Here is a 16,742-nt window from a genome sequence, read left to right on the forward strand (position 1 = left end):
AAAGCATGCAAATGCATGCACAAACACGCCCTCAAACAGTTACACACATACTTCACACACGCACGCACACCTCATGGACAGAGCAGCTGGACCCTCTAGCCCTACACTACACACCCAAGACAGTCCCTCAGCACCGAATATGTCTGTTATGTGTGTGTTCATAAGACATGTGAGGCGGAACAAGGTGAGTCCCTGGAGAAAACATGAGAGCTCAGCACACCAGGAAAATGTGTTGCATGTGTGATGAAAGTGCACTTGGTTCCAGTTCATCAGTTCAGAGGATATAAATGTTTTCATATACAAGCCAGGGGAAGGTTTAGATGATGAACGAGACCCAAGTGAGCCACAAATGTGTTTTTCATTTCATTTTCCGAGATGTTCGCTGATTTACTGACACATTTACGCTGCACAATTTATCAGTGTTTTAGGACGTTTGCAATTTGTGCAAATTACACTTCATTTTGGATTTAACCTACTTAGAGTGGCTGATGGGTGGATTTGTGATGACAGGCGCAATTCTAATGCTAATTCATCACATTACAAAGAAGTGCACAAGAAGAAAATTTCTGTTATTTGCTTCTTTTGTCACATAATTGTGCTCCAAGCAGGTTGAAGTATGTTTCAAATGTTATCTGACCTACATCTTGAGCAGTGTTTGTGCACATGCTAATAGTGCTGACCGGTAAATCGTATTTTACTTGAGCGTGCGCGATAAACACATCAACAAGGACAGAAAAAACGCACCAAATGCGGGTAGATTTTCTGTTTGGCGTGTAGATCTTGGAAGGCTATCTGCCACACTGGTCCGTAAATGTTTGCACCAAAACATTAATGTAATAAAAAAAACTATGTTGAGAGTCTCGACCACATTTGGCGTCTTTCACAGGCACACTTCTGTCCTCTGTTGTTGGGGTCTACATGGTGTGTATTTATACGTTTTTTGTGTACGTGTGTAGGGTTGCGTGCTTGTATGTGTCCTTCAACTCACCTCTGACTATGGCTGTGACCTGGTCTTTGCCGATCCCGATGCGGTTCTTGACCTCACAGACAAAAGTGGTGTTTACAGCGTCGTCCACCTTCAGCACCTTCAGCTCGTTGCCGGTGATCTGCACCGTGTCTGGCATCTCTCCTGAAAGGCTGCAGGGACATGAGCATATTGGCGTGTGAAAGAGGGAAAGAGAAAAAAGAAATGAGAAAAGGATTGTGGTTTTACTTTGGGCACAATGAGAGCAGTGAGACAGATGTGCATTTACAGAAATGTGCTGTATTGTGCAATGTCATCAAATTCCACTAATCTTGATGGGCAGTGCAAAACCAATCAGTTTTCCCCTTCCTATAAAGGCAATCCATTATCACACATTGGAGGAGAATATGATGGGGACATGGGGAAAATCAAAACTGCTGGTGCCAGGCCCAAAATCTCATCTCCCCCATTTTAAATTTCCAGAATTTTTTTTTTTCTTCTTCAATTTTGACACAGTTATGCTAATAACTGATAATACAGAAAGAGTGACAGAGGGAGTCATATTGTGTTTCTCATTATGTGAGGGTTAAATCTCGAATCACAGAGTCCATTATGAGAAATTACACGGTTATCTCCATAATCAGAGCACGGGGCTGTAGTGGCAATAATAAAAGCGCTGATTACAGCTCTGTGGACCTGGGACTGAAAGGTAAGGAAGGGAAAAACGAGAGAAAAAGAGATAAGCGAAAGAGACAGGGCATGAGATAAGACCAAAAAGATGCTGGATGTGCTGATACTTACGTCTTCCACAGGACGGAGAGCGCGACGGGGTTTGCAGTAGCCTGACAGGTGAGCACCACATTTGTCCGACCCAAGTACCAATTATTGTCGTAACCTACTATTGTCACCTGAGGGGCGTCTGGGGGAAGGACGGATGAATGGCAGAAAGGAGGAGAAAAAATAGCAATGAGTTCAATTAGTCACTCCAATCATGTTAGAGTGTGAACAGCAGAGGAATTTATGAAATAATAAGAGCTGGGTTGTGTGTGTGTGTGTGGGGTCTCTTACACTGAATGGCTAACTTCATGGGGAAGCTTTCAGGTTTGACCTGGGTCCTGTGCCCCACCACGCAGCTGATGTCTTTCCCGTTGTCCGCTGCTGTGGGAACCATGCGGTACTCGCTGCTCACGGTCTTTGTGTTGTCAGCACCCGGCTTGGACACGGTTGTCTCGTTGCCATTGGCTGTGGTCACCCATGAGATCTGAGCAGGGGGGCGGCCGTCCACGGACTCGCAGCGGGCTACGACGACCGGCTTAGTGCCCGCTTCCACTGTTACGGTGGAGGCCGAGTTCTGAGGCTTAGCTGATGGAGTGATGGATGGATTGAAGAGAGAGGAAGAGACACAGAGTGGCAGAGAGAAGATTAAAGGATGTAGAAATAGATAAAATGGAAATAAGACAGCTGAGGGAAAAGATAATGTGCACCATTATTGATAAACAATTTGAGTCACCAGCATGGCAAATGCAGATCCAAAACCTCAATCTCCAAACGTCTTCTGTCCCCCCACTCACCCCCTCTCCTTCTCCATCTTCTCTGTCTGTTTTCTCTCCAGAGACTGCATTGATAAACAATTACGAGCGCCAGTGCAAACACACCCAAACCCTAAATCTTCTTTCACTCTCCCTCCATTCCTTTAATCCATTCCCCCTCTATCCCCATCACCCTCCATTGATAAACAATTTCCCTGCCTGGTCTAGTGCATTTCCATACACAAATTCTAAATCACTACACGATCTCTGCCTCTCCCCACCCCCTCCTCTACCTTACCTCCGCCCTTATACCTCCTCAATTTCCGTCTCTGATACTAGTGTGGGATCAGAGGAGAGAAGGCAGGACAGGAGCTGACAGCAGGCATGACAAGCAGCCAGATCAATATAGTGCCTGAGGGGAGGCAGGGAGGCATGATGCGTTGGAGGGAGAAGAGAGCCCAGCAGAGGCACTGGTGCCGGGGCCAAGGTTAGACCAATGGTTCCATTGCATTAACAAGAACACAATTGATCTGACAATACCACTTATAATAGCAATTAAGCCGATCTGGACATGCTTTTAACCTGCATGCTACCTCTGGGGGAGGGAGAGAGCTAGAGAGATGGATGGAGAGAGAGGTGGGTGGTGAGTACTTTTATATTTATGTATATTTAGGTAAAAGCACACTCACTATAGACAACCAGGTGACAGATTGAAAAAGTAACAACTGATTCATTCAGTCTCTAGAGACTCTACTGGAGACGCAAACGCTGCCAAACACAGGTTTTTGGCAAGAAACACTGATGGAATTGATAAAGGCAGTATAAGACGCTTGGCCTGTTCTCTTGTTATAAATTGCTTTGACTACTCATTCCATTCATGGTGCAGAAGTATGGAGAAACTCTCCAACTATAGATCTTTCAGAACAGATTAGTCCGGGGCTGTGTTGGGTTTGATTCCTCTGTGTCTGACAAAGAGCCAATTTAGGCTTGAAAACTGGTACTTTGCTATTTGTAATAAAAAAAAAAGAAGAGATTTTCAAGGGGAGCATTTAACAATGTTGCACGTCCTTGGGAGGCAAAAGTCTGTGGTGGGTTTTAACCCAAGAGCACACGTCGGTAAACAACAATTCCAGCAGCTTGGGTGTTACCCTTGATAGACAGAGACATAAAACCACAATAATATTTACAACCACAGAGCTCCTGTGTATCTCCAAGGCTTGCTTTTAAGAGGTTGGGGGAAGGTTTGTCCTGTAGACCAGGCTGGAGTTAATTTCTGCAGAAATGCAATGTCAGTATTTCTTGTCTAAGCTCTGTGCGACTAGAAATTGGAAGTTACCTTGACAAATTAAAAAAACAAAATCGGTAAAATTGTGTCTCATAGGAAGTTTGGAAGTGCAAGCTCGTTCTAGTTATAATGGAGTTGTCATTTTTTAATAACTGACGTTTTTTGCAAATATAAATGATAAAGAAAAGCTGCAAATCTTTACATCTAAGAAGCTGGAACCAGCAATTATTTGACATCATCGCTTAAAAAAAAATTCCTTAAATGATTAATCGACTGTCAAAATAATTTGCAACTGATTTCTTTACAAATGGAATAATCGACTAATTGTTGCAGCTCTATAGCCTTGTTACCTCGACATGTGCATCTTTGCTATATTTACATCAACCAGTGGAAATACAGCAGGAACTTGATAATGATAAAATAAACTAACATTCTTCCAAAGATCACCTTGCATCTGGTGTTTTGATGTCCTAATACTGGTAGATAACATTGTGTACTCCAAAAAAAACAACAACAAAGGCACCCTTTCAGACTCAAGCTTTGGTGTTTATTAGCTGTAGTTTTCTGCCAACGTTTCTTGCTTCTGATGATAGTTTCAAAGTAAACCCCAAAGGCTGAGACTGAAACAAAGTTCTTTGTTGGAGAAACATTACTCTTGTGTTAAACATCAGTGGATCTCCTGGTTGCTGTCTGACACATCAGTCCAAAATATCCCATAGGTGTTAAAATGGGTTGAGACTGGGTGACTGTGATGACCACAGCGTATTGTTTACATCGTACTCATCAAATCACTCATGAGCCATCGTGTGCTGTGTGGTCGCACCTGCTTCCGCTGTGTTCTTCCTGTAATTTGAGTCTGTTCCTCTGTTACAAGGAACCTGAGAAAGGTGTCAATACATCACCAAAGCTTTCTCTGGTGCCAGACTGTGGTGACAGCTGTGTTGAACTCTAGGGGAGATGCATCTGATGAGACAACAATTACACTGCAAACAGGAGCCATCAAGGCACAAACAACTTTTAAAGTAAATATTTTTCTTTATTTTATTTTTTTTTTAAATCAGTTGTTAACCTTCTCTCTGAAGTGTGGTCTTTCATTTTCATTTTTCATTTTCTTAAGAAGTCAAACGACGTAGATATGTTTCAGTTTTAGGGTGTTTCTCCTTCATGGTCATACAGCTGAAACCACATTCTGGCACCAAAGCAAATTTCATTGACGTAATGACCCTTCCTTCTTTTTTAGCTTTCTCATCTGTACCAAGTGTAAACCCACAGTGACGTCACCCACTTTGAAGCCTTGAGTTTGTCAATTTTGAAGCCAGAAGTGACCATATTTGGAGGAGAGGGTGGAGCTGGGGAGGATACTGATTAGATCAAATTGAGAACCCGTGGAGACTCTGTGGTAGCCACTCAGTCGTAGCCACACCCTAAAGCATTTCCTGCTTTAACGCCTCTTTTACTGTAAATGGGACCATAATTTACTAAATGAACATCATGCTGTATTGAGGAACACTTGAAACTAGCGATTGAGGCCATTGACTCATAACTGCTTACTGAGGTGATAAATCAAGTAAAGACAAGTCATTTTCTCATAAGCAGTTGGACTTCTCTTTGCATTGAGGCATTAGAAAGAATGCAGGTTTAACGTACTTCCACGTTAGCGTTAGTTTTAGACTCAGAAAATCTGTGAATGGTCAATGGTTTGTACATAAGCAGTATATAGATTATTTGTGAGCCTTACCGAGCATGACCAGGAATGTGATGCCTTGCTCATTGCCACTGGGGTAGGTAGCATACTCGCAGATGTACTTCCCCTCGTCGGTCATCCTAACTTCGCTTATCTGGATGGAAGGACTGGCCAGGTTAGGGGGACTGGGTGTGAAGCTGACCCTGCCCTTGACGGGTGACTCGGGGTAGTTGGGGTCAAAGTTGGGGTGAAACACAGCGATGTTGATCCTCTCGCCCTCCTTCGGCTCGTAGATCCACGTCACCTGTGGTGGAGGAGGCGCAGGGGTCAGCAGTTAGGATGTGTACAGTGACTGAGGAAAACAACAACCCTCATTTATCACGGCACTGATAAGCAACACTGGAGGGCTTTATAAGACTTCCACATTTTGCTGTAAACTCCACGGGGCAGCGTTCACAGAATCACAATCAAATAAGTGGAGCAGGTATGAATATGGATGTGAAGCTTTTCAGGAGCGACACTGTCTCTCTCTCAGCTGCTCTTAGCGGAACTGAACAGAGTTGTGCACTTCCCACTTGAATGAGATGCAACTAAGAAGTGTTTCCATTACCATATTCAATCCCCTAAAGCAAAATGAAGCTTAGTATTGTTTGTTTGGAGTAATAAAACATTAAGCCTAAATGTGATAAAAAACCTATTACTAGCCGTAGGATGATTTCTGCAGGCTATGATTTGTTAGATTAAGGTTTAATGTTCCAGATAAACAAGGCATCTGGACTTGTATTATATCATTTAATGTTTATTTTGATTGCAATGAATTGCTCTCGTCGACCTGTGAGACTAACTCTCACACACCAGCGCAATCAGTTTGATGCATAATTGACGAATGCTTTATTTCACAGAGAAATAGCCACATGTTTAGTCAAATATGAAATTGTGTATTCGCTAAATGTCCATCGTCTGTTTGCTTGGATTGTGAAAGCAAATTGTAGTCCTGAGCAATTTCAACAAATTACTGTGACAAGTCAGCACAATGAGCGGCAATTTCGGGATGAAACAGACATTTTCATTAGAACTTCACACCACAAACCCAGTTTAGAGTTAATATGAGTGTGGCGGTATCCAGGGGTAATCGAATCCCGACTGAAAACAATGAAAACAATCGTATCACGGCAGTGTGTATCTGACCATTGTGAGCTGAATCCCAGTGGCATCCGTGAAGGCACAGCGCAGGTTGACTGTCTGGCCGGGATACGACGACACCTCCGGCTCCACCTTCACCCGCTGACCTGAGGCTCCTGGGAGGAACAGAGAAAGAGAAATATTAATGTCGGCCGTTTCCTTCGTTCCCAAACGAGGAAGGGGCGTTGAGGAAACGCAGCAGAGGGATCGTGTTGGTACAAAGCCTCCTGATGATAAATGAGGAGAGTGTGGAAGTGTCTGGTACAACAGAGGACAGCATTAGTGAACCCAGGCAAGTAGGCCAAGAGTCTGGTATCTCTCTATGACTGTGCGTATGGATGGAGCGGCCGGGAAAAAAAAAGAGGATGTGTGGTGAAAAGAAAAAAAAAAAAAAAGAGGAAAACCAGTTCTCTTTTGCACTAAGGTCATAAATCATCTGGATGGGTTATGCTTTTCTATAGCCTGCCATTTGCTGTGCCGACACATTCCTGTGTAACAGCAAAGAGTCAAAATAAATACGCTTTTCTTGGTGTGTTGTGTCAGTGGGCGTGTGAGAAACAGTAAGAGCGAGGGAGCTTTAGAACGACAATCTGTCCGTGTATGCGAGTGTGTGTGTGTAATCCAGGTCTCTGTGAAAATGTAATTACTTGTATGAGTAAGCGCGCATTAGTGTATGTCAGCAAGATGGCACCTGTTTTAAGTAAGAGTGGATTACCTGCGGATACACAACTTCAAATGTCTGCAGCCAGGGCTACGTGCGCGAACGCGTGTTCGCTCACAGTGTGTTTACCAGCAAGCTACACACATATAACAGCACCAGTGAAACACAATTTCCCCTAAAGACAAACAATTACTTGCAGAACTAGTTCCACCAGTTTGTGCTGAGCCAAAGCTATTGTGTTGAAACTAATATGATCTGCAGGGCTGATGGAAAACACACACACGCACGCACACGAAAACATGAAACCCATAGGCGAGGAGATAAGAGGAAAGGCCAGTGCTGTCTTTCTCTTTTGACGAGCAATAAACACCACACCTTCCTCTTCTCTGGGGAGATCTGAGATATCAATACGGAGGAAGAGGAGAGGGAGGAAGGAGCAACAAACTGAGTGGGAAAGTGGAGGAAAACAAGCCTTTCCTAGAATAACACCAGCTCTCGCAGGACCAGCCCAATTTACAACCACAAAACAACCCCCTTGTAGCCACAGAGGAACCTCCGGACAACCACTAAGCAGCCCGTGGGAGCAGCACAGAGCCTTATTGGGCTGGAAAGAGGAACTGCTCGCTCGTTTTTTTCCTGTCATAGACACACATATCTGCACAAGGGGACGCACAAAAGCATGCGCACGCACACTCATACACATGACAGCTTTATTGTCGAGCTGCTGGCCTGTGATCTTTCAGATGTCTACAGCATTTAGAGAGGATCAAGCTACAAGTCTCCGTCAATCTACCTGAACTGGTCTGACTAACAACAGATTAGCTTTGGGAATGGGAGCTGTACTCTGGTTACCAAACGGCGTCGCAGAGAAAGAGTAAAGGGGATGAAGGCTTCTTGAAACCCTTCATTACTAGTCTTGATTGGGGTGTATGGAACGAGGCTGACATGTCGCAGGCTGTTAAACAATGTGGCACCGAAGATAAAGTTACCCCGCCTCAGGTTTTGGCTTGTTTGCACATGTGCAAATTCACACGCAAACACATGCACAGCTGCTGCGTCCACACACATTATGTGGGGGCAGAGCCGGGCTGGACCTGTTGTCTGTCATTCGGAGGCAATAAGAGGAGAGCCAACGCAGGTCAACTCCTGCCAGAGCTCAGATGAGAGACAGGCTGGCCTTATGAGACTCTATACAGCCCCGGGGAAATGAATATTACACACAAGACATACAGAGTCTTGCACGGCTTCATCTTCCATGATGGTCCCCAAACCCCAGCTCTGAAGACTCAGAGCGTCTGTGTCATTAGAACGGCAGACACAGAGAAGAAAAGTCAGCGTGTGCATGCGTGTGCGTGTACGCGGAAACAACAGACTTTTGGAAATCCTGAGGCAAGCGGCATTTGAAATAGTAATTGTCAGTATAAATATTTAGAGAGCATTGGTCATATTAAACAGAAAAAGAGAGCGTGAAGAGGCGGGGGCAGAGAGGAACTGAGGGAATTAGAGAATAAAAGACGGTTCAAGGGTACGACTGAGAAGAAAGGAGGAGCGACAAGAGAGGGAGACAGACGGAGGGAGAGAACTAGAGGGTTGGAGGGGAGGAGAGTAAGAACAGAAGCCTTGTGTCACCGCTGCTCTACTTACAGTAGCTCTACTGCCTGCAGGTGACAGACAAGAAACGCCACGGAAACCAAACGCACATGAACAAACAAACACGTGCACACACAAGCTGCCCTCTTCCACATCCTCCAAGTGGTCAGATGTCACCATCATAAATACTGTCACCTATCATTATGTCTTTAACACCCACATGATGTGCACACACACACATTATGCTGATGGTGCTGCGACAGCCCTGCCATATTAACACAGTTCTCTCTGATCCCCTGCCTGGTCACGCTGACATTTCCATATTTCCCACCGTTCGTCTGTGAAGACGAAAATGAATCGAGAAGGAAGGAGGAGAGGAAGTGTGCTAGGAGGATGGAAGGATGAAAGAAGGAGACGAGAGACAGCCTGGGAATGCCAAAGTGATGGAGGATAAGAGCAGAGGAGGGGCGGGTGAGGGGGTGTAAAGGAAAGTGGGGATGAAAGTGTGTGAAGAGAATCGGTGCCAGGAATAGAGAATGAAAGAGGGAGCGAAAAGAGAAAGTGGTGAGAGAAGAGGAGTGGAGGAGGATCTCGAAGAGGAGACGGTGTGAGCTATAAACAAGGTTAATAGGAGACTGCTGAGGGACAAAAGAGAGACATTTAGACGAGAGAAATAGGGGAAGCGAGAGAGGAAGTAGGTGAAAGAAAGACCAAGAGCGAGGCGATGTGACATACTAAAAATGGAGAGGTGCGAGGGGGGTGATACAGGTAGAGAGAAACAGAGCGAGGAGAGGCGGCTGAGGGGAGAAGAGCAGGAGGTGGTGTAGAGCAGCGAGCGGCAGGTTAGGCTCCACACATGACCTTGTGAGAAACAGTGTGGCTGTGAATTGAGAGATAGAGGGGGAAAAAAACACAGCAACACCGTGAATGAGCCAGAGGAAGCGAGAAAGCAACTCAACAAAAATACTCAAAATCCTAATTTGCTCTGCAGCCCATTTTAGCCAGCCGTGGCTTATGAAACCAACATACGCTTATCAGCCTGTGTCCGCCTGCCTCGCTGCCTGACTGCGACGCCTAATGGCATTCATGTCCTCTGCCTGATCCCCGCTATAGTGGAGAAAAGCACAGCGTCAGGGGGACAGGGAGTGCAGGCCATCACCTAAAATATCTAATGGCCTTCAGAGCTCACTGACTCTCTGCCATTTCATCAAGTTAGTGGCTACGCATTGTCAGGTGGGCCTAGAATGAAGCTTTCCCATTCTCCATGTTCTTAAAGATTGCTTCCTCGCACATACGGTGTGTGTGTGTGTGTGTATGTATATGTGTGTAATTCTGAGCGAGAAAGAGATAGAGAGAATGTGGGTGTGTTTTCCTTTGGCCTTTCCAGCGCGCTGCTGTCTCAATAAGCATTCTGGGCTTTCATTATTCTTCCAGGTCGGTGCGAATTTCTCCATTTCCATTATTCTCTTGTTGTTGTTATTGTTATGCCCACCCTCTCTACTCCTGAAGAGTAATAGCTTTGATACAAGCAGCATGAAGTGCAGGCTGGCGCGTCACCATTCTGTCCTGATGGAATCTGTCTCAGACTTTTTCCTCCTCAAACATAATCTTTTTCTGACAGGGGAATTAGAGTGATTCCCAGCCCACCTTTCCGACTTGATGACTTCACATGCTGAGTTTTGGACCTGAGGGTGGCTCTTGTGATGTAATGAAATGAGTTTTTCCTGATTCGGTTAGACCCATTTTGGTCAGACTTCACAATATTGTGAGCGCAGTATATGAACCAATTCTGCAGGCTGGGTGGCTTAATGTTGCTTGTGACAATAATGACGGAAACTCGTAATCATGAGTACTAGGCCTGCACAGCATGAGGAAAGTCTGCAACATGCAAAAACACTGTTTAATACGAGTTGTGATAAATAAATAGATATATATCGAAGTGCCCATATTAAAGGAGACATATTAAGCTCATTTTCAGTTTTTAGATCCTGTCTCTTTATGGCTGATTAATGGGTTGATGGACAGACATGAATTATCGTTAAGCTTGATGCTCAGTGAATAATAAATAATGTTCATTCAAAAGAAAAAAGGTGGAGGAATGTCTAGGCCAACCCTTTGAAACTATTCAGCTTCATCCTTCAGCACATGATGTACCTTGGACTTTGAAAGATGCCATAAAATTCCTCACTCATAATAAATGCATGTTGAAAGTCCATGTTGTCATATATTCCCCCGCTATGATTAACAGTATCCAACTGTACGTGCCCACAAACAAGAACCTGACTGTTGGAGTTGGCTAAGTATTATCCATTAGATCATGTTGCTTTTTCATTGTTCAGTGGTCTCGGTTTTCTTCTCGGTACAGTGTCTGCGTGTTTGTGCACTGGCCTTGGATACAAGTGGTTTCTAAATGAAAGCTCTGCCAAATACCAGCTTTGTGAGGCTCCCGATGTGCAATTTTGTTTTTTTTGAGACATTGGCACAGAGATGCCGATTCAATTCCACGATTATTACTGGGTCTGTACTTTTGTACAGTGCAGCTTGTAAGTATTGGGACGGTGACATATTTTTCCGTTGTTTTGGCTCTGTACTCCAGCAAATGGCCCTGAAATGAAACAACAACTGAGATTAAAGTGCTGACTTTCAGCTTAAAGGGTGTTAGAGAGTGTTTGTGTCCATGCTGTTCACCTCCTGTGTGGGAGTCGTAGCCTCTTTTTTTGTGTATAGTCCAACTCTTCAACGGTGAATGTCCAAACATGTCATGACTATTGTGTCTCCCATAAAGAGCAACAGACTGTAGCGAGAGAACTGCCTCACTAAATCTTCAAATCTGTTCCTTTTATCCCTGGAGATACTGTAATATTGCAGTTTTTGTGGCTGAAGCACCTGCAATTTGTGCGCTGAATAGTCATCTCTTTAGAGCTCTGTTAGCTCCTTTGTGCAGCTTTAGAAAAACTCATAAGCAGAGTCGGTCAGACGTGTATTAAAGCTGACACACGCCGTCTGACATTCTACTTTAAATGGCCCGCCTGTAAAGCTGCTCTTGTTACTGACTTCTGTGTGATGTTGCCATCATTTGTGTCCAAACTGGAGCAGCAACACTGCTGTGGCTGCGTGTCATGTCCAAACTGCTGCTGGTGTGTACTAATAGCCATTATCAGCTGGAGTCTGGAGCAGCACCAACCCCAACCTGCCGTCTGCTGCTGCTACCCGACACTTGCAGCACTGGATCCTCTGACCTTCACACGCACACACACGAATGCGAGCACACATACAGCCACACAAACCTGCAAAGAACGTGCATACACTGTGCATGCACACACACACATTTAGATGTGGATACTTTAGTATGCAGGGAGAGGAGTGGGAATGCAGCTTAGCTTTGACAGGCGAGGCAGTTTGACAAGCCAAGAATAAAACTAGGAAATGAAGACTTGAGATGTGTCTCGTCTTCTCATTGACCTTTCCACTGGGCTCTCTATAAGGGACCGATCGATGGCACATGAGAAAGCTAGATTTAGGAGTACCTACTGCTCATTTGGACTTCTCCAATGACATCGTATAATAATATATTCGTGCCGTTAGCTTTACTGGTGGGAGCAATCGACTTGAAAGCACCCTTGTTTGATAAAGACGCACACTTCAAAGACTTCAAGGCTATCGCGTGAGATCTGCACTCAAAAACCACCATAGATATTCATTTAGCTTGGAAATGTAACAAAGAAAACCTGCTGTAAAAGGGGCTTGGTGTTACAGCGAGGTTGCATGCAGGAGACAGGAGGTAAAAAACCAACCCCCGTGATGCAACAGGAGCAGAGGAAAAAAAAGGTGCAAGAAGAAGGGAGTGCTACATTTCACTTTGTTCACAGTGACATGATGAAATATTTGATAACTGAGTCTGTGGAAAGAGAAGAGGAGTCAAAGACACTGGCAGAAATGAGGAAGGGAGGCAGAAATGCATGAAATGTAACAGAAGGGGAGCGAAGGAGAAATAGGGGTTTGGAGGGAGGGACACGGGGAGACATGAACAGGCTTCAAAGTGCCAAGGAGAAATGAACAGCTGGAGGAGAAATCTGCACTGGGAGGTGTGTGTTTGCCGAGTGTGTGTATGTGTGTACAAGCATGCATCTGTATACTGATGCATATTCCCATTTAGTTGCCTGTTTATAACAAACATGCCCTAGGACTGGAGCGAATATCATTTGCAAAAATAAGCATTTGCCAATTCAATTAAGTGTATCATCTTAATGAAAGAAGACCCAGCAGGGAAGTTTTAAAACCCCTCAGAAAATACATTTTAAACTCTCGAAACGGTTTAAACTTCAGCTCGAAGTGCCAAAACTTCCTGCCTTGAAAGCTGGACCATAACCTTCGTCTTACACTGAGACTAAGTCCATACAGTATGCATGAGTTTCAGAGTAAGAGGAAACTGTTCAAGTATAGGAACTCACAATGGGATCTCCTCGCCGTTTAAGTGCAGGACCCTGACATCAAATTACATCCACAATAGCCCATGCGTACCTCTCTCTGTGGAACTCCCTTGCTCCCTCATCCTCTATCTTGCATTCTCAGTTATGTACGTACAACAAACAGAATATTTCAGGTCCAGCAAGCTGTAGCGGTTGGGCAGCTCTGTAATGGGAAACTGTGTTTGTTTGAATTAAATTGGAAAAACAGCAGTGATCCATCAAACATACATGGTAGTTTCTTTTGTTTTTCTGCAGCGCATCGCACTTCGCAACAGGATGAAACTTACAGCCAACAACATACATAACACGCTTAATCATTTAGCATCTGCCAAGCTAAGGGAAAACCATGCATAAGAGATAAAAATGATTTGCAAAGGAGTCAAAATGGTTTGTGTGTGGTTGGGGTGAGACAAAACACATTTCCACACGTACAACTGCGAGGTAAAGCATAACCACGGTTAGACAGAAACACCACCGTACACACATAGGGTGGAGAGGCACTCCTCTCCACCGGGTGAATAATTCATCCACGGGTAAGAACGAAGGCAGTGTGCTCTCCTCCTCCTCCTCTCATCTCTTCATTATTGATAAACACCAACATCTACACGGTACCTGACCCGGGAGAGAGAGGGGAGGGAGAGCGAGCGAGGGAAGCTGGTCAGAGAGGAAAGACCGTGATAAAAGATTGACTCTGGGGCATGAAAAAATACAGCAACTGTGTTAAAGTAGATGTGTATAAAGCTCATCAGAGAAAAAAAGAAGGGCCATAAGACACGAGCGAGGTTTTACGGCGCCGCGTGTTTTCATCTGGCGCTCGGCCCGTTTAGGGTCAGTAAAGTCTCGCTTGTAACATGCAGTTTACTGTGGACAGAAAAGGACAGCGTTCTCCTGGGCCAAACAAATAACTGCTTCTATACTGTCTTGCTACTGCTATCGCTCCAACCCACTGAATAAGTGACTGAATAACTTACTGGCTGGATGGCTGACAGACACCCAGCTCCCCCGCGGCTCCTAGCTCTGCTTTGTCTGCTAGGGCCCTGCACATCATTCTACCTCCACCACACTCGCCTTCTCTCCGCATCGCTCACTTGCTTTTTTTTCCCTCTCCCTCTGTGCCATAGCCCTGTCCTGTCTTTTCATTTTGGAATAAATCCTTTTCATCCCTCTGGCTCATTCTCCTCTTCCTTGACTACTTTTTTTTTTTTTTTAAAGTCTGCTAGTTCTTTTTCTGTCTGACTTCTTCATTCTAGCCTTGTGTGCCATCCCTCCTCATGGTAATTGTACCGGGCATGTTATTTTAGCCCTGCATGTAATTTTGGGTTTGACTGCGGGGTGACCATAGTGACAGATCTGCAGTCAGTGCGGGAGTATAAAATGTAAATCCGCGGCTTTGAGAAAAACATTTTTTTCCGACAGGTCTGGGGTCAGAGTCTGGGAAATATCTTGATCTATTCTTCCATTATGCATGCTAAGGCCTTGCACCTCTTTATCAGGTCTTGCAGTAAGCTCGCCAAGAAAAATCCTTCAGACTTCACTTTCTGAATGACTTTGGGAGCGCGTGTGTGCGTGCACATCCAGAGTCTGACAGCAACTTACAGTACTTCAGAAATAGGCATGAATTAAAGGATCAGGCTAAAGTCAGAAGTGCACAGCTGGAGTAAATGTACATCTACAAATGTCCGAAGCGGGATGTGCGTGTGTGTCTCTCTCGTCATCCATCATTTTGTGTATACATCCATCCCTCCCTTGGTATGTCAGCTGTTAACATGATGTGATTATGCGTCCTATTTTCGCCTCCCTAACAACACTTGAATGTGAGAGTCTACCGAGGTGTCAGAGAGGATATTTCAGGCTGGGTGTGATCCTTTCCCCGAATTAAAAACCCAAGCCGCCTGTTAAAGTGAGAGGAATTCCATGACAACCCTGCCCCCGGACCCAAACACAGCTGTGTTTCCAGGTTTTTCATCGTTCACCTTTACTTCACCTTGAGTGAGTGGGTGGGGGGGACTTCATTCCCCAGCTGCTCTTCCCACAGTGTCAGGGCTGCCACTCAGCCCGCTACTGACGAGCCCATTGGTCAACAACGCTGTCAATGCGCAGCTCATTCATAGTTGAGGGGGTGAGAGACCAATCCAATTTATACTGCACATTAAAGGATTAAAACGCCGTCTCCCTCATATCGGTGATACGAGGGAGACAGCTATTAGCACACTCAATCTGTCAGGAGGATCACACAGCATGTTACCAAATCAATGCCAGCCATATGGAAGACAGAAGGTCAGACATCGCAAGCAAACAAACAAGGAGGTGCGTACCAATATTATGATAAACTGATGACTGTGTCCGTCACAACAACCAGCTGGATTGAATTACTGACGGGCTGTGTAGGAGCAAAGTAGTCTGCAGGGAAAAGATTTGTGAGGACAGCCAAGTTATGTTCCAAAATATCACACCCACCACTTAAAAAAAAAAAAAGAAAAAGAAAAAGTAGAGCCTGTCTACTTTTGCAAAAGTCTTGCTAACACAGGAGCAAAAGTTGGAATTAATTGTGACTATGACTCACTCATTAGCAAAAACACAGCAGTGTATTTGCTTAAATGTTAGAGATACGGAAAGCTGATTAGTATGCCTGCATTTTGAAAATATATGAGAGATCTTTTTTTGCAGATGAGCACAACAATGAGGTGGGAAGATGGCAACAATTAGCAAACACCAGGCAGGTAGGATGTGGCGAAACGGAAGAAAAAGAAAGGAGCGGAGGACAATAGATAACTGAAGCAATTAAAAGCAGAAAGAGACCACGTGTTGTATATCATAGCAGCTGCATTGTTTGAGTCAGAGTTTCCTTCCCGCAGGTCTGCAGTGAGCCGCGAGGGCGGAGGTGAACGGCCCATTGTCTCCGAGACTCAATGGGAGGCAGGTAAGATGAAACTATGCACTTCCAACACAAACCTCCTATCAGTTCTCCCGTAAAGGAGGAGGGGAAAGGTGATACCGAGGAGGGAGGGGATGAAACGGGCAAAGAAAGGAAAAGAAAAAGAAGGTGTGGTTTGGAGTTTCTGTGAGGTACAATGGAGCAGGAGAGCAATAAACAGCAGGGTCGTATGAGGAGGTTGAGCTTCCTTTTATACTGAATGTTAAGATTAAGTCTGATTATTCTCTGAAGGACAGCCACAATGACATCTTGCCTTGGGAACATGGTGTATTGTTTGATTTTGATGGATGGATGAATGAATGAACAACTAATAGACAGACATACAGCTCAAGGAGACAGATCAAAGAGGGAGGGACGCATACCCTGATATTTCCTCTTGAGTCAGTCTGTTGAATAAAATTAAACAAAACAGAACAAACGTGGCTGGCCGTGTGGCCACAGTC

At 44.7% G+C, this 16,742-nt stretch overlaps 1 protein-coding gene across 2 annotated transcripts in view; it reads right to left on the bottom strand.

Annotated features, from left to right (window-relative positions):
- Window positions 1–16,742, bottom strand: part of LOC311260261 (nectin-2) — a 79,842-nt gene that overhangs the window by 44,049 nt on the left and 19,051 nt on the right. For both annotated transcript variants that reach the window (XM_084357875.1, XM_084357874.1), the window contains exons 2-6: window positions 6,651–6,760; window positions 5,517–5,766; window positions 2,033–2,326; window positions 1,766–1,883; window positions 989–1,137 (exon numbers count right to left, since the gene is read on the bottom strand). In XM_084357875.1, the coding sequence (XP_084214001.1) occupies window positions 989–1,137; window positions 1,766–1,883; window positions 2,033–2,326; window positions 5,517–5,766; window positions 6,651–6,760 (921 nt within the window). The remainder of the gene's footprint in view (window positions 1–988; window positions 1,138–1,765; window positions 1,884–2,032; window positions 2,327–5,516; window positions 5,767–6,650; window positions 6,761–16,742) is intronic.

This window comes from Pagrus pagrus, assembly GCF_965226575.1.
Source record: "Pagrus pagrus genome assembly, chromosome: 7".
In the NCBI taxonomy this organism is placed as follows: Eukaryota; Metazoa; Chordata; class Actinopteri; order Spariformes; family Sparidae; genus Pagrus; species Pagrus pagrus.